The sequence below is a fragment of the Mixophyes fleayi genome, chromosome 5 (assembly GCF_038048845.1).
Source record: "Mixophyes fleayi isolate aMixFle1 chromosome 5, aMixFle1.hap1, whole genome shotgun sequence".
Lineage (NCBI taxonomy): Eukaryota > Metazoa > Chordata > Amphibia > Anura > Limnodynastidae > Mixophyes > Mixophyes fleayi.
The window spans coordinates 17,337,122-17,361,670 of NC_134406.1; the positions used below are offsets into that span (position 1 = coordinate 17,337,122).

The 24,549-nt window shown below is 40.9% G+C and overlaps 1 protein-coding gene across 9 annotated transcripts in view; it reads left to right on the forward strand.

The window, feature by feature from the left end:
- Nucleotides 1-252: 252 nt before the first annotated feature.
- Nucleotides 253-24,549, forward strand: part of MTSS1 (MTSS I-BAR domain containing 1) — a 131,684-nt gene continuing 107,387 nt past the window's right edge. For all 9 annotated transcript variants that reach the window (XM_075211730.1, XM_075211736.1, XM_075211739.1 and 6 more), the window contains exon 1: nucleotides 253-754. In XM_075211730.1, the coding sequence (XP_075067831.1) occupies nucleotides 683-754 (72 nt within the window). In that variant the 5' untranslated portion in view covers nucleotides 253-682. The remainder of the gene's footprint in view (nucleotides 755-24,549) is intronic.

The following is a 24,549-nucleotide window of genomic DNA, read 5'->3' on the forward strand; positions in this document are numbered from 1 at the left end:
TGTAAAAACTGGGACCATTCATTCTGTTTGCAATGAACGGCATTACTTGTCCACAGTTAACTGTAAATAGATAACGTGATTAGATTATTGTTAACCCTATGAATAATTAAAAAATAAAATAATAAATAATGCACTATGCCCAGGATGCATGTGGGCTGCACAGTGCAGACACAATAGTGCAGATGCCTGGACAGTTCCGAAGACGTCCAGCAGGGGGCGCCGTGCAAGGACTCATTATCCAGACGGAAGGGGAAGAGCCAGCCAGTGCATAGCTTGACAGAGCAGGGATTGTGGTGCATGGCAGTCCTAGGTCTCTTCTCCAAGATCCCTGTGTGCTGCTGATTCCTGACCTTCCCCTACTTCTGCATTCTAGGCTGGATCCCCACCATGTCCTCCACTGACCAGCAATGGATCTTGTCTTGGGGGATCAGCTTGGGGGGCTTTTGAGTGTCTGAATCAGGTGATCTCCGCTGCATGCAGAAGGATTTAGCTTGGGGGTCGCACTGTGCACAGCCCATCCCTTGGCTCTCTACTCTCCTGCTGTAAATAAGAGGCGAGAGACTGGTTGCAGTCAGGAAGATCACACAGGGGATCTGGTGGTGATCTGCAGCAGTGGGATCCTCCTGGTGGATTTCTCCTCCCTCCCTCCTCTCTTGTTATCTGGATTGATCCCATACTGAAAATGGAGGCTGTGATAGAGAAGGAGTGCAGTGCTCTGGGAGGTCTCTTCCAGACCATCATCAGTGACATGAAGGTAAGATGAGGATTTAGAGGGGGGCAATTAACCCCATGGCTGCAGTTTGCAGGCACAAAGCAATGCTTGTTAGGAGGACTACAGGGATCAGATCTGGCTTTGCACTCCAATGCTCCCATCTATTAATAGAAAAAAAATAATACAAATATTCCCTACAATATTAGTGGAAATACAGAATATTTGATTGCAACAATTTCCAGCATACTCTGGAATGAGATGCAAATCCTATGTAGATGTATGTGATGGACACTATATTACTGCTGTTACCTAAGGTGCATTTATTTATTTGGAATGTAAGGAGCCCTGTACTGACATTCCCTGTGTTTGTTGCTGTGTCTGTCTTATTGTGTCTGTGCTGCAAGTCAATGGGAGCTACAAATAAACAGCCTGGGTGGGGGTCTGCAGGCTGCTGGAGAACAGGTGTCAGGATGTCTGCATAGGACTCCGAATTTACCCCTCTCATAGGGGCAGCTGATAGCTCCCCCCCGCAGAGCAGCCCATATAGATTTGCAATGCTGTAGATTGTGAATGCTGCTGCACACTGCGATTTCCATTCTTTAGATGCACGGTTTTTGGCTACTATATACATTTAATAATCCTAATATATATTACCTTTTGTGTTTGTGCATGTGATTCTGCAACTTAGGTAACCAATTCAGTGCTGAATTTTGCTTTGCATTGTGTCTAGTGGAGTCTGACATCTGTCAATCACAGTTTATTATGGTATCAGAAGCTGGTTTGTCATCCCACCAATCAACCCTTTCACTGAAACCCCCCCTGACTGCATGTTTTGGGGCAGGGCTGAAAATCATGTTGCTATGGTCTTGAAAAAGGAGTCTGAGCAATGTACAGCGGACTTAATTAAAGGGCAGTTTAGATTGTATTAATGTTTTTTTTTTTTATTATTTATTTTGATTATTTGATAGTAATGCCTACAGCTTTTGTCCAGCTAATTTACCAATTTAATGTGGTTGCAGTCTGTACTTTTAAAAGTATTTAATTTATTTCTGTAGTATATGGTTATTTGTATACTTGTTTATGAATGTATACAATACATAAAACATTCTTTTATGTCAGATATGTCAGCCACATAAAACCCTAATATGTCACACTTGAGAACCTGTCACTAAAATATGTGTCTAGTATTACAGATAATTCTGGTTATTTCTGCAACACTGTTTTTAGTTTCTTTGTTACTAGCGTGTCCTCTCTTTTGTATGTTTACCCCCATAACCCTCCAATATATCCTTTTTCTGAAACACCCATGTTCTTTCTGCATTTTCCCAAAGTGTTTTTTTTTTTTTTTTTTCTTTTATTCATTTTCTTTTATTATGTCCTATAAACTGTATGACATATAATTTGTCAAATTAAAATATAAGCATTATATCGTCTGATACCGTTACAGCCATTAGACAAATATCATCATAAGTTTAATTGAAAGGTTATTTTTATACTGTAATAGAACACTTTTGATTTCCAATTACAGGGTAAAGACTAGGATTAGCTGGTATTTCACAGCTTTCTGCTAAAAAAAACAACCCCATTATGGAAGAATAATAAAAATCTAGGTGAATAATGTAAACTGCTTGGTGACTTCAAATATCCATGTCGTTTTAGAGCAGGTTTGTTAGTTTTTACAATACATGAATTGTAGCCTTGTTCCGAATTCCTGCTTCATTATAAATTCTGGCATTTTACCAATGTATGAAATAATATACTCCCTTTTGTAATTTATAAGGGGATTAGAAGTATAACCTCACCTGGCTGAAGGTGGATTGCTTTTTAACAGTTAACAGAACTTGGAGGTGACTTTTAGTAACCTCCTAATAGGATGTACACTGTTTATTACAATAGAAAACTGTTTCCTGAAAACATAGAATTGAGGAGATCAATATTCACTGTTCTATAGACCTTTTACACCTTACAGTAGGCTAAGGGAACATGTTCAGCTCCTGCTGTTGGGTAATGTCTTAACCAGAGGCTGGCTGGTCATGCTGGGACTTGTAGTTCTACAACAGCCGAGGTACCTGCGGCTTTATAAATCTGTACTAGTATTTGTTAGGAACTTCTTTTATACTCCATATACTTCATTATAGCAATATTGGTGCTCTGTATAAAGCACCCCACTTTATGCCTTTAAAATGGAACTTCGCTAACACTTAATATCATTATTATATACAATAAAGGTATGTTATCCCAAATTTAGGCCTCTCTTCGAATTTGATGCATTTTGTGCCTCGGACACACATACTGTCTTCACCTTTCCCATATAAAATGTATTGTTTACTGGTTTAACATCCAATGAAGTCCAAATTGAAGTGAGAAATAAGAATTACAGAGAGGCGGCCACAATTTGGTATAATTGGGGCCCTAATGAGTGCAGTACTATCAGCTGGTGGGATCAGCCAATCGGAAACGGCTATGTAGTGTCATCCTCATTACCATAATCGCCACCACCAACAGGCTTCTGGTGTCCGCATCTCCAGGATTGGGTACTATACCCATACTGTACTCAAATTCTGATGGTCCGCTTTTTAGGATGCCCCCCGAAATCTTAATCGGAAATGTATATATGTATGTTGCAAACATTTCCATATGCCCTGCTTTAAAACAAGGCCTTAATTATGATGCTTTTAAAGCACCGTCCTATCCCACAACTATTTATGATAATGGAGATATAGAGATATATGTGGATAACAATACCGTTAATTGTATTGCGACAAAAAGCGAATGTGTCTTGTTTGCTGGAAGGTACAATAAAAAAGATTATCTACAGTAACGTTGTTAGTCTGGAATTTTTACAATGTATGACCAGTTTTATAGGACAGAAGTGCAAATATAGTGTTCTTTAAATTTGCACTGTGTCACTACGTGAACGTGCCAGTTTAATTGGCAGGCTATTTTTCCTAGAAGGGCACTAAAGTGAATGTTTCCTTATGTTCTGCAGAACAATGATTTGTTCTGATTTGGTATTTATTTTTTGATCCAACAATTTGTAGCCTTGGGTAGCGTCTCGCCATCACTAGAAGCGGTCGTGCTTAATTTTTATAGCGTTTTATAACAGACGGAAAACAGCAGCAATTTTAAGCCTCATAGCTTATAATGAGCGCTTATAACGCTCGGTGCGGCGTGGTCTGCTGAAATATAATGTAATTCTGGTGGTGAGAATTTTTATCCAGAGTTTTGGGCACGCAGACTGTTGGCATTTTAAAACCCGCTTGCACAATTAACGGTGACATCCTCTCCGCTTTGCTCATAGCAATGAATGGTTTTCGATTTGGGGCGATTAGACGCTGCACTTTAAACGTAGAGTGAAAAGTGGCGGTGTGATGCCACCCTTAAAGTGCTCATAATTTAATTATTGGTCTCCGTTTACAGTCTGTGAGCCGCGGGGAGCTTTCAATTAGGGCTATGCGTTTTTCGTGACAGCCTCAGTCTAATTAAATTTTCCCACACTGCTCTTTTTGTAAAGAATAAACTCATTTATTATTAATTGCATGCTTTTTATATCTATCTGAATGATGCATGTGGTCATTTTATAGATGGATAGTTTTAGGAATAACCCCTCCATCCTTTGCGGCTCAGATATTAAAGTATAATCCAAAATCCGATAACAAAACAAATGCAATGTTGCTTTTTCAAAATAATGTCAGACCATTAACGCCACGGCTTAGCTTGTTTACTCAGCGTGCGTGCTGGTGTTTGTTCAAATAGCTAGGATTGGTGACTGCAGGGGGGTGTCCTGGTTGCAGTTCTTGATTGGTTTGGCTTGGGCTGCTGTAGAATTTGAAGCTACAGTCACTATAGACTTACTCAGCCCATGTTTAAATCTCCCAGCGAGTTTTAATTAACAATAGCTTTCGTCTCTTTTAGCCTGGGTACACACTACAACAAAATTCTAATGTACGTTAGCTGAATGGTCGTTTCAATTCTACAGAGTGCACACACTGCGGAATTGGAACGATATTGTTTCATCTTTGACTGAGATTTTCAGTTCGGTTTGAAAATCTCGATCAACTTTCATGTGCTTTGAACGATATTCGTTCATCGTTCCTGGGTGCACAATAATTTGTTGTTTATCGTCTGATTGGCCTGATAATCTGATTTACTGTATCTATACCATATTGATTTGTGTACCCAGAATGCCACTTTACATAGTGTTACCCAGAGTCCCTTGCAGCAGTGGATGGCCACTGTGCTTGTGCGATCATTATGCTAATAACCCTTATTTAATCAGCACTGTGGTGTTCATGCTTCACTCATTAAGTTACCACAGCGATGGAGGACATTAATTCTCCTTTAAGTGATCATAAACGGTTTTCTTTCCAGAATAGAAATTTTAAAACATAATGGGAATTGTTAGCTGCGGGGCCGATTTTCAAGCTTTATATTTTACAAAAATGTCTAAAAATAGTGTTGATACGATGTAAACTTCTTTTCTCTCTCGTTTTAATTATGGATCGGTTGAAATTTTCGAACAATTTATTTTTCTTACAAACTGTCATTAAAAGAAATAAAGTACATTTTTATTGTAATTTTAAAACGAAAAGTTTAGCAGACCATTAATGTATTGAGGGGCCTGAGGTAGTCTGAGAGCCGCGTGTGGCCCACTGAACCTTCATCTGTGGCCCCCAGCACCTTTCTGATTTAAGGCACATTGGTAATGTGTCTGCATATGGTGTGTTTTTGGAGAGTGGGCATTGTAAGGGGTCTGAGGGGTGTTTTTGAGTGGCAGGTGGTTAAATCTACAGTGTTTTTGGACTGCACGTGAGATCAATTGTAATGTGGTGTATAATTATTTGGTTAAATGTATGGTTTTAACTTTTATACCTGAGATTAAGGGTAATAAGATTATTGTTAGAGGGCCACACAAGCGCCCTTTGAAGACTTAGATCTGTCTATAGACACATTTATGTATCTATCTCACAAACGTATTGTTAATATGGGGCGCTACGCTCAGTCTTCCATCTTGGTAGTGTGCCTTGGAAGTGGGACAGCCTCCAGCCGTCCGCATTGCTCTACTGAGCATGCACAGGCAGGAAGTTAGGCTCTCCGCAGGTTCTTCCAGTGATAGTTGAACTGTAAAGACATCTTAACTCAAGCTGCATCTTTTTTGTGTAAATAGATATATAAATGAGCATCTTCTTCTTTGACATTGCCCACAAAATAAGCTTACTACCATCTGCATATATGAATGTACTATAATAGCGTTAAGTACATTAACCGCATAAGCTTGTCATACTGCCTGTCTGTTGCAGTCACTATCAACTGTGAACAACTGTATATATCATATATTACAACAAGTTCTGAAATAAAACCAACAAACTGGTGAAGTCTAAAAGCTTCTTGTGGTTTAACACCTACCACCAACACCACTGACACCCAATACATATAACAGCACAAGTTCCTTGATAATTGGTTTCTGACCATTCTTATTTCCTATAAATTTCCAGTGGTAAGCATCACATGTAAAGAGTTATACTAAAGTCTGAAGAGTGATATTCCTGTGTTGATTTGAATTCTAAGTTGGGAATTATTTTATCTAAATTCATCTTACAGCTCCCTTTCATGGACTAAAAATGCTTACTATATTAATTATTTATGTAAATACCTACCCAACTTACAAATAGTGTTTATTCTCTTTACATTGTGTCCCCCATACTTTATGCTTTGCTGGACTAAAAAAAAAAAATCAAGAGAAGCAAATGATTGTTTTGTAGGAGATGTTTTTTGTGTGTGACACACATCTATCTATATCTGCTTTTGGCTTATTTGTGTTTGGACACGTGTATGTACAGCGTAATTGGGAGCAACGTCCATTGATCGCTATCTGGGTTACATTTCTTACAATAAGCTTGGGGCCTTGTCATTTGTCACGTTTCCCGCTTCTGAAATTCATGCGTGTTAACAATGCCGTTGTCAAAGAAAAAAAAATTAGGACACCTTCAGGGCTTGTTTACGTCCATGTGATTATTTATATATATATATATATATATATATATATATATATATATATATATATATATATATTTATGCGTATGTGCTGTGTATTTTTATTTACTAGACTACGTCATTAATTAAATATTTTTAGCCATGACAAAAGCTGGCTGACCTTTTATTGCTGCAGATTGACGCTGAGAAGCAGGTTTTTCCATTTCATGCTGAACAGCCATATAACAAATATTGTCTGAATAGGTTACACTATCTAAGTCCAATCTTGGTAGTGGGAGAATGGCAAACTACAAAAAGACACTGAAGGGATTTTGGGTTTATCGGTTTAAATGAATAAATAAACAAAAAACATGTAAGCAGAAATACCATTTAAGTGCAACGTATGTTTTTACATAAACACTTGTTGTGTAACGTAGGCTTTTGTAGTTGACACCGTTGCAGTTTGGTTATGTAGGTCTTGCACAAAAAAAGGTCCTCTCTGAAAGGGACTGGTGTAATTAAAGAGCAATGTTATTGTTTGAGGGTCAGAAAGGTCGCTCTTGTTGTTTTTAGGTCCCCTGTAACAGATCACTAGTCCTCTACAACTCTTTCTGTTGCTAGATGTAGCCTTCCCTTTGTTTATGAAACTTTAATTTTATACATAATGGCCGGTATCCTCTCTTTCTTTTTTTTAATTTTATTTTTATCTCTACAGCTATCATGGAAATGAGACATCCCATCCCATTCATTACCTTGTTGGAGGTTAATAAGGGGTTATCATATCTTTAATAATAGACTTATGAAATCTTTGGCCCTCCAGGTGTAGTGAAACTACAAGTACCAGCATGCCTAGATAGACAAAGGTTGCCGGTCTCGGTGTACTAGGGTAGGTAGGTAGAGCGAAGTCTGTGATTGCTAAGATGTGATTAGCATATAACTTCTAGCCTGCTAAATAGTTGTTACTTAGTCATTTGCAATTTGAGCTGGTACCACCCCTATTTTATAGAAATATTATATGTATTTGCTTTTTATTGTGTTACAGTATTTTTTTTTTAAGTAGTGTGATATACATCAAAAAAAATAATTATAAGGTTCGTAACGTATCCAGTTGTGTTTTTAGGGCTGGTTCAAATGGGTGATTTTTTTAATCACTGGTTCTCGAGTGATAAGATTCCGATTGCTCGTTTGGTAACACGTTTTATCCTATGTACTCTGCTACATCAGCGATTTTAATCACTTTGTAGCGCGTGGAGTTCCTTCAATCACATAATGCCGTAATTTTAGTCGCCTCGTGAGCTTCAGGCAATTAATCTCTTCTGTAGAGTTTAAAGGGACAAGCGATTAATCACTCACGCGGGAGATATTTGATGAATTTTAGGAATAAAATGCTCAATGAAATAACACGGGAAGGGTTGTTGTTGTTGTTGTTGTTACCTTTTGGGAAATTAATCTCATGAAATTTAATCGCAGGGACTGAAAAATCGCTTGCGTAGCGCCAACCTTGACCGGTCCCCGGAGTCGAACACTTTGGATGTATCTTATCTTAGGTGAAAAGACGGCTAAAATCACTTATCTGTAGTTTTAATTAAAGTGTTTAGAGACTGTGTTAAGCTGTGCAGGTATCTGGTAAAGAAGGAAGATATTTTTATATGGAAACCAGTGGTGGACAAAATAATGCGGAATTCAAGATATAGTCAGCAGAGATCTCTATCCGTTTACATCAATATAAATGACTCCCTAGTCGCCCTGAGTCAACTAAATGTAACCACATTAAAACACTTTTTACGACCTCTCTCTCCACAAGATCTATTAATACAATGAAAGTGATAAATGAGTGCTATATTCCATGTGTACACAGACATCTTTATTTCCGTCTTTCATCTGTCCCAGCTCTGACATCTGCTTCAGTAAAACACCCCTGCAGGGCCAGAGCCAACGTTGGGCGAATCTGGGCCTAAGATGCCAATGGTTAGAAGGCTCCTGAAACACAGAATGAGTGACATAATGTCCCTGCTGGGCCCCCACACAGAGTGCTGGAGAGTGGCGCTGGGCTGTGATATCGCTGCTCAGCGCCACTCCCAGACTGAAGATCAGTGACGCTCTCCCGCCTGCCTGTTATACGGTATGAAGCAGCGGGTAGGGGGAGCTGCCGCCTTTTGCACCCACAGTGGTTTGACGGCCCTCCACCTCTGTACATGTTACACTTACTCCAGCTCTACTCTATATTTCTGTCAAAACACTGCAGTGGAGGAAAGATGTTTTCACAGGGGCAATACTCTAATTAAGGTTGGTGTCATACCCGTGTTTTAGAAATGGCGCGTAATCTGTGGTTAATTCATATCCGTGAAGTCTAAAGGGTCTGCTCGTTGCTGGTGCACTAGTGCGTAATGCTTATAAGCAATACAATCCAATTGTAAAGCGCTACGGAATTTGCTGGCGCTATATAAATAAATGTTGATGATGATGATGATGAATACATGTAACGTCTTGGAGAGGAAAACAAATACTGCTGAAATAGAAAGCGCTCCAGACAGTCACAGACAAGCTGTAAAGAGCTATTGAAGTATCAACGCAGCGGTTTCCCCAGCAGATTATAACAAAAAAAACCAAAAAACAGCCTTACAAGCATTTTGTAGTCTCTACTTTTGACGGCTGGAAGCTTCCCTGATGATCTCTTATAGTGGAATATAAGAATATGAAAGGGGCAGATGGGCATACAGAAGGGAAGAGGGCAGCATGGTGAGGGAGCATATATTCCATTGAAAAATAAATACACTTAAGGAGACATGGGAGTAAATTTATCAAGCTGCAGGTTTGAAAAAGTGGAGATGTTGCCTATAGCAACCTATCAGATTCTAGCTGTCCTTTTGTAGAATGTACTAAATAAGTGATAACTAGAATCTGATTGGTTGCTATAGGCAACATCTCCACTTTTTCAAACCTGCAGCTTGATAAATTGACCCTATGAACTAGAAATGGAAGGACCAGGGAATTGTTGGTAAGGGGAGGAGGAGGGGCAGGGACTGGACTGGATTGAAAATCAGAAGAGAGCTATGAGACACCAAGCAGCCAGGTAGATGTAACCTCTTAGTGTTTGTTCACGTTTCGGTGTTAAGGATTGGGCATGGGAGAGGATGAGAGGTTGTGAGGATGGTGGACATGCGTGATGAGTGTGATTAAGTTGCAGACTTCTTTCCATAAGCTTGTAATTTTGGAACAGCTCTACTATATTTTGGGGAGGGTGCCTTCCGCTCCACAGCCGTGGGGTATATGTCTCCACTGTACCAGCAGAACAGCAGTTTGTATGTGTATTATTTTAGCTGCCTACAGATTGAGCTCTTAGCAACTCTTTCACGTATTTGGAACCAGTGACTCAGGGATTAACTCATGTTCTCCGGAGCGAAGAGAACTTTTAGGAAGAAGTTTAGGACTGCAATCTCGAGAAAGAATTTGATGTTATGAATTGTCCAGTACATAAAAGCACCAGGGTCCAGTTCCAGAGAAAATTCTGGGTTGTTACAAAGCGGAGTCATCCGGTAGGGATCTTCTTCTATGTCAAAGGTGTGGGTACAATAGTTCCAAGGTTTAAGTGAAAATTGCAGTGTGGGAGGGAGGTGTGAAGATTAGTGGTGGTCTTTGGGATCGATCCACTAAAGGGCGTAAAAGGAATGCAACAGTTGGCCTTCAACATCCACCCATAGTCTGGTGCGGGCGCTTGAGTGGAGCAGTACAATGTCTGTGAGATGTGCTGCTAGATAGTCCTTATGGAGACTGAGGAGGTCTAAGCCACTGTCCTTTGGGTCTCTATAAAGGACCTTAAGGTGGACTCTAGGGGTCAGATTTACTAAACTGCGGGTTTGGAAAAGTGGAGATGTTGCCTATAGCAACCAATCGGATTCTAGCTGTCATTTTGTAGAATGCACTAAATAAATGACAGCTAGAATCTGATTGGTTGCTATAGGCAACATCTCCACTTTTCCAAACCCACAGTTTAGTAAATATACCCCTAGGTCTCCCGGAGGCCCAAACAAAGAACATGATATTACTCTGCAGGTCTTTGAGAATATTGGAGTTGGCCCTGACTGGGAGGTTTTGGAAGATGTAAAGGACTCTGGGGACAATATTCATCTTAACTACACTCTACCTCTCCAAGAAATATGTTGGGAGGTCCAGAAACGAAGATCTTTTTTTAATATCTTCTATTAACAGCGCAAAATTAACGGAGCATAATTGATCATAGCATTTTGTCAGAAGGATTCCCAGGTACTTCAGTTTTTTGTGATTGACATCTAAATTGAGATTAGTTTTAAGTAGATGTTGGGAGACATTAAGGGGGAGGCTTTGGTGTTATCGGCACTAATTGTAAACTTGGATAATTGGCTCTATTCACTTATTTTGTTTAGGACAATAGGCGAAGAGATGTGAGGATTTGTGACCTGTTGTTAATCCACTTAAACAAAACCAAAAACTATTAATAATGAAAATGTTTACAATAATTAACATTTATCCTCAGATTTCAGGTTATTGTTCTGCATTAATGCTCTTAGCACGTATCTCTCACTGGTGTGTTACACTGATATAAATGCACTTGACATATTACAGAAAATGCACCATCACTCTGTAAGGCGTGATACACATGGAAAGCATGTGGAGAACACATGTAGATGAATCCTCATCTGTTTTTCATGTGTTTCCTGTACACTGAATTTATGGGTAACACATGAAAAATAGAACATGATGTGGGGAAAATTTATGGAAACTGGTGTAAAGGAAAACATGGTTCTCTAACAGCCATATTGTAGCCGTCGGCTGCCTAGTGCCGTTTGGAAAATATCAACGTAAACCTCCGGTTGCTAAGGGCAACACCACCTTTTTTTTTCTCTCTCTCTGTTTTCATAAATGTCCCCAAAACTCTGTTCTCACATTTTAAATGCAGCATTACCGTATCAGATTGTCATGCATGATCCAGCACGAACGACAACAATGGAAGCATTTAATTCTGTTTCAGTGCACTTTTCATGCATGAACCTGTGCATTAAAATGGGAAATGTGTACAAACCTGTATTGTCTGTTGTCAGGTGGTGTAGAGAGAGTTCCCTTTAATGCTAGAGAAAGATCTGCCGGCACATGATCTGTAATGTACTATTATCTCTTCAGTGAATCTCATCTGGTCTCCCCTAAATCTTACATTCTCCTGATGTGTGCGTATGATAAATAATATATATATATATATATATATGAGAGAGAGAGGCATGTATGTATATGTCAATATTAAAATTATTTATTTTGCAGATTAAACAATGCACAAAAAATAATAGATATTAAAGCTGCAGAGGACGAGATTTGCTGTGTATTTCTTACACACACACACACACACACACACACACACACACACACACACACACACACACACACACACGGCATTCTTTACGACTCACACCTGCACCATTTTACACACGTTGTAATTTACATTAAACACATAGGGGATGTTGGGACTTTTGTACTTGCTATGCTTAGCGTCCTTCATCTGGTACCTGCATGGTCTTGCAAAATTCAATCCTTCCCTCTCTCCAATAACAGGAATGCCGTTGACATTTATGAACAGTTGTGAAATTTCCGGAATTTTGAGGGGGAAAAAAATATGCCCTGGAAAAAAAATTGCGTGCAAAATATCAAAGGGCTCATACACACTGTTAAAGGGAAAATTAATTTTAACTGTGGTACTTTTAACTATGTTCATCATGTGGTGGATCTACATCAAAAACGACACGCTGTGTTCTAAGTGCATCCAGAATGTTGGTACATAAACGCTGTGTTTATCCTAGAAATTAGTGATATCTGTGTTTTTATCCCATTTTATCTGCCTCTGGAATGTTCTCAACTGTTTATTCATGGCAACAGCTATCTGTATTGCTGGCGAGGGACCTGCGCTCTGGTCTGCAGGCTGGCGAGGGACCTGCGCTCTGGTCTGCAGGCTGGCGAGGGACCTGCGCTCTGGTCTGCAGGCTGGCGAGGGACCTGCGCTCTGGTCTGCAGGCTGGCGAGGGACCTGCGCTCTGGTCTGCAGGCTGGCGAGGGACCTGCGCTCTGGTCTGCAGGCTGGCGAGGGACCTGCGCTCTGGTCTGCAGGCTGGCGAGAGACCTGCGCTCTGGCCTGCAGGCTGGCGAGGGACCTGCGCTCTGGCCTGCAGGCTGGCGAGGGACCTGCGCTCTGGTCTGCAGGCTGGCGAGGGACCTGCGCTCTGCCTGGCGAGGGACCTGCGCTCTGCCTGGCGAGGGACCTGCGCTCTGCCTTCGCTCCTCTCCGCTCTGCCTTCGCTCCTCTCCGCTCTGCCTGTCTGCCTGGCTTCGCTCCTCTCCGCTCTGCCTGTCTGCCTGGCTTCGCTCCTCTCCGCTCTGCCTGTCTGCCTGGCTTCGCTCCTCTCCGCTCTGCCTGTCTGCCTGGCTTCGCTCCTCTCCGCTCCCTCTTACTGAAGAGGGTGAATGATGAGATACTTGAATTAAAGTACAGAAGTACATACATAGCTGGTCTGATGTTTAAAGCTTCAGCTGTTAAAATAATGCATGCATGCAACCACCCCCATCCATACTGACTGCAATGAGGGGGTTTATTGTAGTATGACCTTACCCAGCAGCCCTCTTGCTTTTCCTGGGGGTTGGTTTGAGCCCCCTACATGACATGATAATGCCTTTTTGCTGTGTAGTTTGTTCAGTGATGTAAAAACAGAATTCCGTACCATAGACTACCAACAAATTTTGCAAAGAAAAAAATAAATAAAAATGTGGAACATCATCACGAATTACTACGATTCTGTTATTGTTTTTGTTGGTGTTTACATTATGCTTTCCCTCAAAGGGTTGAATACATAATAGACTGTATGAAGCGTAGCTGTTGCTAAGGTCTGAGGCGATCACTTGTATTGATAAGACCTTCTAACCTGAAGGGGGATTTTTAGGATGCTTAGATCGCCATGGAAACCGCCAGCTCCCTGCTGAAGATGGCGCCCAGGCGCTGTAATGTATGTACATAAACACCGGATAATTTCACAGGATCATAAAGCAGTCCATCAAATATTAATCAGCCATCAAATGTCGTGAGAGCTTCCTGGTCGATGACCACTCAAACAAATTAACACCGGCGAACGAAAATCCCTGCTCGGCACAAATGTCAGACTTTGTAAATAGTCAGAGACAGTGATGATGGCTTTTGTAAATCTTTGTAACTTTACATATAGCATTATGTTTTAGTATACTTTTGTGATGCTCTCTGCTCTCGATAGAAAGGCAGGTACATACTATATAAATCATGTTTAAGTGCATTATGAGTAAATTATTTAAAAATAAAAAAGGTGCTTATTTCATTAAAAAACAGTGGGAGGGAGAGTAAGAATATCATAAAGTTACTAACCCATCTACTTGTGAGGTGGAAATTTCAGCTGAGCTGTATCAGGTAAGTTTGAAACTCTAGTAGTCTGGGCTCTCGCATTCGCTTTTCCTTTTCTATTCCCAAAAGTAAAACTTAGGGGCAGACTCCACCATTCGTATTTTATTTTGTTGAAACGATGTTGCTGTTCTCTACAAAAAAAAAAAAATAAGTTTAAACTTGGTTCTGCAGAGAAGCTGGTAGTTTCAGCCATAAAGCCAAGGGTGAAGCTGAATTGTTTTTGGACAGGGAACAGTGTTTCCCTTTTTTAAATGTATGCTGACTTGGCTCACAAGTGGAGCAGAGGGGCAGTCTAAAGCCTCTCTGCTCACGACATAATGAGCTACATGACTGTGGTTACCATGGCAGCCCAGCATGATAAATCATTAATAGCAACCTGAAGGAAAAAAAACTAGGAAAATTGGTAAATGCCAACATTCTTTTGATAGCCTTATAAATAAATAAATAAATAATAGCCGTCACAGTGTGTTATAAATTAAAAGGGGTGTTCATAAAACATTAATAATCAGTCAGTTTTTCATGTAACAATTGTGGAAGCAAGTTACTACATCTTGGTGAATTCATACCTCCTCGTCTGTTAATTCCCTGTCTTGTTTTTTTACTGTCTTTGTTCTGTAAAGCACTGTGGAGTGTGCTGATGCTATATCAGTAAATGTTTAATAAAGTAATAAAATACGCAGCATTTTCAAGAATATTGGTTAAAGCTCACAAAGCGCCTGTCTGCGCTGTGTGCTGATGACGAACGGTTACACTTTAATAGGTGAACATTTATCTTGCATTCTTAAAAAATACAAATGGCTTCTAGCCTTACCGGGCAGATTCCATAGTTCATAATGATCTATATATGATCTATGATAATACTATGCAGACTATTGCATTAAACATAATTTTTCTAGTTTTATTTACATAAATTGTTGCATTAGGTTCCACCACGCTCTACGAGCCTTGTTAGGCTGTAGACTTGTGATAAGCCTGAGAGGTAATTACTGACCTTTTTTCACGTCACTGCCTTGATGATTGTCGCACTTTTGGCGGGAGCCGATCATTTTGCTTGAAGCTGTCAGAGGTGAATGCAGGGCCAAATGAAAACGTTCTGGGAAGGAACTAAATCAAATTGGATTTGTATGTGGAGTATGGATATGTTACTCCATTGCAGTGTAGGCAACTGTTTTGTGGACTGAAACCAATATTCATACTCCTGCAGTGCGGCCAATCAATTCACTTGGAACCAATGACATCACTGGGTCACCTAATGAATTGATAGGCTGCCTTCTCATAAAGTTGAGCCCACAAAAATGGTTGCTTACCTGTGTTTAGAAATTGTATACTCTGCATTTGCTGAATCCCAACCCCCATAGTCACAGAACGGCTATAGACTTCCATCTTAAACATAGGCAAGTGATTATAATTTTAATGCAGGCAGGAATTTAAGAACAAAAATGTGACCCAATGATAAAATAAGGGAGAGCCTGACACTCCTATAAATCCGCTGCCCTAGGCTGAGGCCTGTGGCCTCTCCACGAGCCCAGACCTGCCTGTATGCTGCATGTGACACCGAATACTCCTTTGTGTACAATTCTACATCATAGATTCCAATACACTCTCTCTAAACTAAATAAATCACTGTCCACAAACATTACAATCTTAACCCCTAGTTGTAGGCTAGAACGTCATCATCCGAGTGTACCCACGACTCCATTTAAAGAACTCCATCCAGAACTAAAAAAAAAATGTGTTAAAATAAACACAAAAAGTATAATTATCTTGCATTCATCATTTGTTGGGGTCCCTGGTGGCCATAATGGTCCCACGCTGCACGCCCGTTGGGCCATGAGGTTGTCGGTGCCCTCCGCCATGAACTTTAATGAAATGGGCTGAGCAGTAATCATGGAGAATAGCGTACAGACCTTTGTCATCAGTTGCACATATTCGGCATACTTGCCTTGAATCGTACATTGTTTAAGTGCACACAACCTCTTCAGACAGCATCATCAACATTTATTTATATAGCACCAGCAAATTCCGTAGCGCTTTACAATTGGGAACAAACATTAATAAAACAATACTGGGTAATACAGACAGACAGAGAGGTAAGAAAACCCTACTCGCAAGTTTATAATATGTAGGACAATGGTAGTTTGAAACACAAGGGTAAGCGCTACATCATACTGCACAATGGACCAGCTAGAATGCAAAGGTAAAAGTATTGAGTGAGCTGTGTGTGTGTGGCAAAGTTGGTCAGAGGGTTGTTGTCTTGTGTTAGCTGTGTACAGGGCGATAATAGGGTAACCTAGGGAGATTAAGATGCTGGTTGAGGAATAGTATAAGCTTGTCTGAAGAGGTGGGTTTTCAGAGAACGCTTGAAGGTTTGAAGATCAGAGGAAAGTCTTACTGTGCAAGGGAGGGAATTCCACAAAGTGGGTGCAGCCTGAAAAAAACCCTGTAACCGAGAATGGTAGGATGTGATGAGAGTGGAAGAGAGACGCAGATCTTGTGCAGAACGGAGGTGTCGAGTTGGGAGATATTTTGAGACAAGTGAGGAAATGTATGTCGGTGCAATTTTGTTGACGACCTTGTATGGTAGCAGAAGGGTTAATAAAAGGTGCATTAAAATAGATAAATGAACTACTTTGTCTATAATTGCACAAAGATTCTAGGTTCGTGATTATAAAAATAATTTTACAGAAATGGAAGTTGCTTAGTCAATTTATAGGTGCTTGAAAGGGTGGTGGTACCCAGAAAATAACAAATAGAAGAATCCCCCAGCAGCACTGCTGTGAACTAGTAAAATAGCTGCTATTCTACTTGTCCATAAAAAAGCAGAATTCTCTGTTACACCCATTTGCAAACGCTCGATAAGCCCCCCGCCACGTCACGGCGCTTCTGCTAATAGGGTGGTCCTAACTCTAAACAAGGAGAGTCCCTGTATTCTGGGTCATACATTCATGTGTTTTTCAGTTGACAGCTAAGGTAATAGATGTACCCTAGGAGCCTCCAAAAGGCAGTGCAGCACTAGCAATCCCCATCAGCTTACTGATACCAGAGCATGCGCATCAATACAGAAATGGAAGTTGCTCAATCAATTTATAGGCTCACAGCAGGAGCTTGAAAGTGTGGGGTTCTCCAGAAAGGAAAACATATTCTACTTGTACTAGTTCACAGCCGTGCTGGGGATTCTTCACTGTAAAAATAATCCCAGACCTTCCGTTTGCCTTGATTTGGCTGACACATGCTAGGACCATCTGTGTCTCTACAAACACCCAATGCTTAATATAATTATATAAATATGTATTAAAACGGCTTCCATGTATTTTAGCATGTTGCATACATTTGATAATGGTTTGCTACATACCTGGAAACAGACAGTACTGCCCCTCTTGGGAGTACCACCTTATGATGTTATCCATATCCCTTGTAGTTCCATGTGTCTCTGTTTTTCATGAGACCTTTCTGTTTAATTATTGTTTTATTTTCCTAAATCTGTTTTCAAATGCTCCCAAAGTAATGGATTTAAGAGGGAGCGTGATCTTGTTGTGGGAGATGTCCGTGTTTTAAATCACAGAGATTAATTGCTCTTAAATAATTCATTTATATGAGGAATATGTAGAGGATGTCACATGTGCCATCGCCTGTTTACTGCTGTTACCCAAGAGGAAGCAAGTGTGGCCTTATATAGGGTGAGCAAAGCAAATATTATATGGGGGGGCAACACATCTCCTGTTAAATGTATCGTACAGGAGAGGTGTTCTCCGTCAGACATTATGATCCTTCAGTCCTTCCTCAGCTCTTGAAAGATTTAATCTGGCCCCACATGGGGGTCTATTTAACAAGTGGTGAAGAGCCAAATCTTTTTGTCACCACTTTTTTTATTTAAAGAGTCAACGCTGGAGAAATTGTAGCTTACTGGTACTTATGATTGAGCACATTAACCAAACTGTATGGGCTCCTCTTACCCCATCAAAGTCATATTTGATTGGCTCAGATTTGACCGGCTGTGGCGGACTACCAGCTGATCCGATGACCCTCAGCGCTTTGTATGTTCTATCTGCAAGGACAGGATCTCGTATTATGATAAAGTTCTGCAACACTTGTTGATCGGTGTTGTATCTTTCACTATATCGGAATGGGTTCCCAATACTGCCTCTACTTTAAAAGCATTTTCTATAGTTTGAATTTCATGATCATCTCGGTTCCATCAGCTAAAGATGGAGCATGCTGTTTATTTACTGTTTTGCAGTGGTTGGAAAAGGATTTAAGCCAATAATGTACATTAGAAGGCTAATAATGCATTATAGCTGCCGCTCAGACAAGGTTCTGTTTTCATTCCAAGTTTCCTCCTCTTTGTCGGCTTAATAATAAACCTAAAAGATGTGCTGATTAAATCCAGCTTGCAAACAAGAGCCTGTCTTCCCCGGCTGCACGCAGAGCGTATGCCAACATAAATCTGATAGTGGGAGTGTAATGCCAGGTCACGTCAGGCCTTTACTTACATCTGGTGATTTGTCTGTTCTGCTCCCCCCTCTCTGTCTATTAATTGTGATGGATTTAATTATGACTTAAAAAAAAAAAGCAGGAAATCAGGCTGGTTAATCTCCGCAGACATAACAAAAACGGAGAGACGTTTATGAGGAGTGTTTTGCTGAAAAATTGGTGAAAAAATACTTTCTAACCAAGCATCTAATTGCACAGCTAGGGCTGGGACACATTGGGATTGGTCGTTTGGCGAGGTCACCAAATGTCTGGACCGTTTTGAGTATGAAGGTGGTTTCCAAATTGCTCAGATTCTCTGGATTGTATTGAACAACTGGAAGTCAGTAACACAGGGTGATCACTGTCCAATAGGATTGACCATTTTATTCGCTTAAAACTCCATCCAATTGGCTTTTGATCGGACCAGACGATGGTTTGCGGCTCGTGCTACAAATTCGGCACATTTTGTGGGCCGATCCAATTAAGTAATGATCTTCGTTCATGAGCCAAGTTCATTACCGTAATTGCTGTTTTTTTTCTGCGTAGGCTAGGCTACCACCGAATCTGGCAGATTGGATAATGAAACAGACATTTGTGGCTAGCTTAGTTTAGTATATTTATATAAGTGTGTGACCTTTTACAGTTGCTGATAAAAGGATGTGTGTACAATTGGGGTCCTAGAACACCTTTCCTACCTATCTGTTGGTATATATCTTCTCCTATCAAATTAGAGCGTAGACTCTTCTGCTTAGGTACTTATTTCCAATTGTATTTGTGTCTGAACTTTAATATTGCTTCCTATGTGATTGTCCTTTGCGCTGTAAGGGTTGTAGATGTATGTCTTTATTACATTTGTTTTACTTGTAAGCGTTTTGTAATGGACCTCTGTATGCAATTTGTTTTGCTGTGAGGTACACTGGTCTTTTTATGCAGAGCCCATATATTCATTCCATTTAAACTGCAGTAATATATCAAATTTACTATAGTATGTATAAATATGCAATAACATTATTTCATTATACAATTTATATCATAGGTTCCTACTCTCCCGAATTTCTGGGAGTCCTTCCGGACTCCTGGGAGAGCAGAGCAATCTCCCGGTTCCTGGCCATTTGTTAAATTAAGTGGGAGGCGGGGCTTATGACATGATTCGCGCGTCATTGTGGCCCTGCCCCTTGCTGTTATAGGCCAGAATATGTTATGGGAACTTAGGGGGTGGGGCCAGATGAAGTGATTTGGCAAGCCCCGCCCCCACCTCACCACCGATGGCAATCCTGGTGGCAATCCTGCCAAAGATGGCTAGTATGGTTTATATGGTGGATATATAATGCTTACGGGGAAGGGAATATACATGTTTTTCCATCATCGCCCACTCTGAGTAGCAAGACACTGGTGGCCTGATTTGGAGAACCAGCAGCCTAAAGAGTTCAAAGTTCTCCTTGTCACATTATGGGAGCCCTGAGGATCATTGTTTATTTTTAAGAACGCCACCAGTGATGTGATTGGCTGCCTGGCAGTCATGGCGACTGGTTCAATGGCCGCCTTCACTGTGAATCGATGATGAGCTTTCAATGTCTCTGTTTATATGATATTCAGTAATGCAATACTCTCTGGCTCTTGCATGGAGAAGACCAAGACAATGGGAAGCACTATCTCCGTAATACTGCCTTTGCCTCCAGGGGAAGGGAGGTTGTATATCCTCCACTCCAGTTGAATACTCGTCAAGCTTCCTCCTATTGCAGTCAGCGTCTCTAACAATGAAGTCTGCACTCTAAAAGCAGCGAGCGGAGAATCCTGGCTATTTGCACAGCTTGTTCTGCTCTTGTTGTGTTTTCAGTTGGTAAAAATACTTTGAGAAGGGACGTTGCGTGGAATAGCTTTAATTGGAATCCTCCTCCGTCTCCGAGCCTCAATGTCCCATGACTGCCGTGTTTGCTGTGCTAAGCCGACTGTGTGGAGAAATGTGTTCAGTGGGGCATAGTGAAATAGTGCGCACTGAACAAATGTTTGAGGACAGCCAGTCATTAAAATTACTTGCTTGGCCAGCCTGTTAGCAGGCTGTGATATGGACGTGTTGTGTACTTGCATTATATACACTTCTACGCAGGCACAATTAGCAGGAAGATGTCAGTAAACCTGTAGAGCAAATATTAACTGTTTTTCCTAAATAATTCCTGTGCTTATGACTTTTACAGTGTAACCGCTGCCTTCCCTCGGTGTGACGGCAGCCATTTTGTACTGTGAGAGGCATTGGATTCAGTCAGGCTGGGTACACACTACAGAAAATTTCTCCCCATGTGACTTCGTTAACACTTTTACCAATGACTGAAAGTCCCGACAATTCCTGCGTACACAGTATACACGTTTTACAAGATTTACCATCAGATCTGTGCTCTTCATCTGTCATAACCATCGGCTGAAAAGATGGTGACTCTGTAAACTCCATAGAGATCTATGGACACTGCTGGTTATGAGTACGTACACACTACTGAATTTGCCCGACATTGTTTATAGAGATTTTTAGTCCGTTTTATAAAATCAAATCCAACGATACGATGTGCTTTGGACCGATGAAACCTGATGGTTGGAGCATTCACACTAATGCGATATCTGACCTAACTGTTTATCGTCTGATTGGAGCGATAATCAGCTGAAAAACCTGTAGTGTATACCCAGCCTTACTCTTAACATTATAAGACTAATTATTATGATTATTATGGAAGTTCATATTGAAAAACAAATTTTCAACGCATATAGGGGGGAATTCAATTGGCCGCGTTACTGCCGAAAGTAATGCGGCCTGCGCACTATTACCGATATTACGGTAATAGTACACATTATTACTGCTAATACGGTAATCTTCAACGCTGGTGTTTGCTCGCGAATCAGGGTTAAAATTGCATTATTAACAGTAATAGATTTAGCACCGCGTTACTCGTGACAGAATTGAATCCCCCCCATAGTGTGGGTAAATGGGTTTGGCCAAAATATGTTGCCATAGTTTTGTCTACCTTTGGCCCTTGTTTTGCAAGGCCGATTAAACTGTATATGAAAATGTTTATTTCAAAGAACTATAGCGCAATAAAAGTCAACCTCTTTTAGAGTGCCAAATTACAGTCTGATATACAATACAGAGAGCATTCTAGTGGCTTACATACAATATAGAGGATAATCTAATGGATTCTGTGCAATACAGAACAGATTCTAGTGATCCACACTCTATACATTATGATGGCCAATATACGATAAAGGGACTGATTCATTAAGGAAAGTAAAGCAAAAAAATGAGTAACTTTGAACCTCGGCAAAACCATGTTGCAATGCAAGGGCTGCAAAATGAGTTTAGTATTTTGCACATAAGGAAAATACTGGGTCTTTTTTCATGTATGACGCAAATACTTGATAGCTTTATTTTTACACTGACATTAAAAGTTGATCTAGGACATGCCCTACCCCAGTTATAAATCTGTCCTCACCTTTTAAATTTATCTCCCCCCTCCAATGCAATATGGTTTTGCCAAGGTGAAAAGTTACTCATTTTTTGTGCTTTACTTTCCTTAATGAATCGGGCCCATAGAGAGCATTTATATGACCAGATTCTGGATAACACTATACAATGGAGGCATTTTAAAACCTTGGTGGTGTTACAATGCAGACCCCCCCCCAAATTTCAGGGAATTCTACAACAGACATGCGAGGCATTGTACAATGCAGAACTCTGCTCTGCGCTCCTGTCTGTGGTAACGCTTGGCTCCCTCAGCGTCTTTCTTACCAGTTTATTCTCGGCAGGATTCTCTTTAGTGTTCTGTGACATTTAAATCCCTGGAAAGCAGTGATGTATCATTCAACTAAAGATTAGCCGTAAACTGTGTGATTCATGGTGATGAGGTAGTTTGTGTCAGTCACACCTAGGACTTGCTGAGTTAGCCACGGGCGAAGGAGCGGTGCTGTTCCCTGTGTGAAATGTCAAAGTATGTTTGTTTGTTTTTGTTTTTTTGTTTTTTTTTGTAAACAACCCATAACAGTCCAGCTCTGGCCTGGTGGCAGTAGATCAGCAAAGACCCCAAGGGGTCCTAGGCTACCTACTGATGGGCAACCTTTCATTCTTCAAGGGCCCCTGCAATCTTCACGGGGCCGCACAGAGGAAGAAGGGAGAGTACACCGCTGATGGTCAGGAGCAGCTGGCTGGGATAGGGGCAGGGGTGCAGGTGAAGGCTGCACCCCCACCTATAGTTAGGCCAGGGCCATCTTAACAACATTACGGGCCCCCGGGCAAAGCAGTGCACCGGGGCCCCTAGATATAGATATAGATATATAGATGTATACAGATACAGATATAGATATATAGAGATAGAGATAGATAGATGTACTTGCTCAGTGACCCTTGAAGTTTTTTTTTGCAGGTTTTTTTCTTTTGCAGGATTATTTATTCTCATTAAGAGCCGTGCCTATGGGGCCCTCTTGCCCGTGGGGCCCCCGGGCAGCTGCCCATCATGCCCAATGGAAAAGATGGCCCTGAGTTAGGCCCCCAGCAGCAACCCTTCTGTTTGTCAGAAAATGAAACCTAAAAAATGGGCTAGGGTCATGTGGGCTCTTAAGCCCCCCCCCCCTGGGCCTTAGGCAGAAACCTTGGTTGCCAAGTGGATGATCCAACTATGCAACAGGCTCCTTCACATTCAGAACAATTTAATAATTTTAGTAATGCATTTTTATCTTTTAGTCTATCCTATCACATTTTACTTTATTATGTTTTTTGGAGTGGAGGGAGCTTTATTTCGGTAGCTTATTGGAGTAAATATCTTTATTGTATGGCCCTTTATTGGAGATTTATTTTTTTTAATTTTTTTTTAATTGCCAGCTTGGTACCTGTGCAGAAGGCAGGGCCGTAAACGACTGTCATTTTGGAGAAACATATGGGTAGATTACAACAAATTTGTCAATATCTAGGATCCAGCAGCATGTTTGTCTTGCACTGTTATCAGCCTGTTCTGTGACTTAAGCTGGGTACACACTACACAGTTTTCGTCCAATAATCGGCTCAACCAGCCGACATACGACCGCTCGTTCAAAAGTCGGGTCAGTGTGTGCAGTGACACGATGGTCGAAAGTCTGCCCAAATGGAAGATTGTCGCCTCATTTGGTTGGTCGTACCGTTTAATATTTTCGTTCCAATCTCGTTTCCATTGTGTAGTGTGTATAAGTTTCCGACCGATCCACAAGTGAGTACGAAATTACAGTCATTGCTCACGACAACATGACTGTAAAAAGTCGCTAAAGGGACGTCCGCTCTTCCCTTTATCGTCCTAAACAAGACTAGTGTGTACGCAGTCCATGGACCGAGCGATTGGACCATCGATCGCATGTAAAATTGCTCGGAATAAAAAGCTGGTTGAAATTTTTGTAGTGTGTACCTAGCTTTACTGATATCGATTGAACCCCGGGGCAGCGCAGGTAATTGAGTGTTATCGGGCAGTGATAGAACAGACTGATCGTGGATTCTAGACCTGGTATATAATTTTACCCAGAACAGAGGGGGGAGGGTGCGTGCTTAGTGTAGTACCCATAGCCGTACTTTATACTATATACTTTACCTAGTCCTGTCACTGGCAAACTATAAATATATATTTACATGTTATAAATGTTACACGATTAACTTTTATTACATTCAGGTTTGTGGGGATTTTGATTTTATGATCCTGTTCTACAAAAGTATTAATACCATAAACCACATAAAGCCGACCTGCCCCTGTAAACGGATATTTTCTATAGTACATCTGATCCTATATACCGGGCATGGCCAGCCTTGTGCTCTCTTGGTGTTGTGAAACTGCACAGGTCCCAGTATACCCTAACACAGTGTTGGCTAACCTGTGACACTCCAGATTTTGTGAAACTACAAGTCCCAGCATACCCTTCCAGCAATAAGCTGCTATATATTGGCAAAGCATGC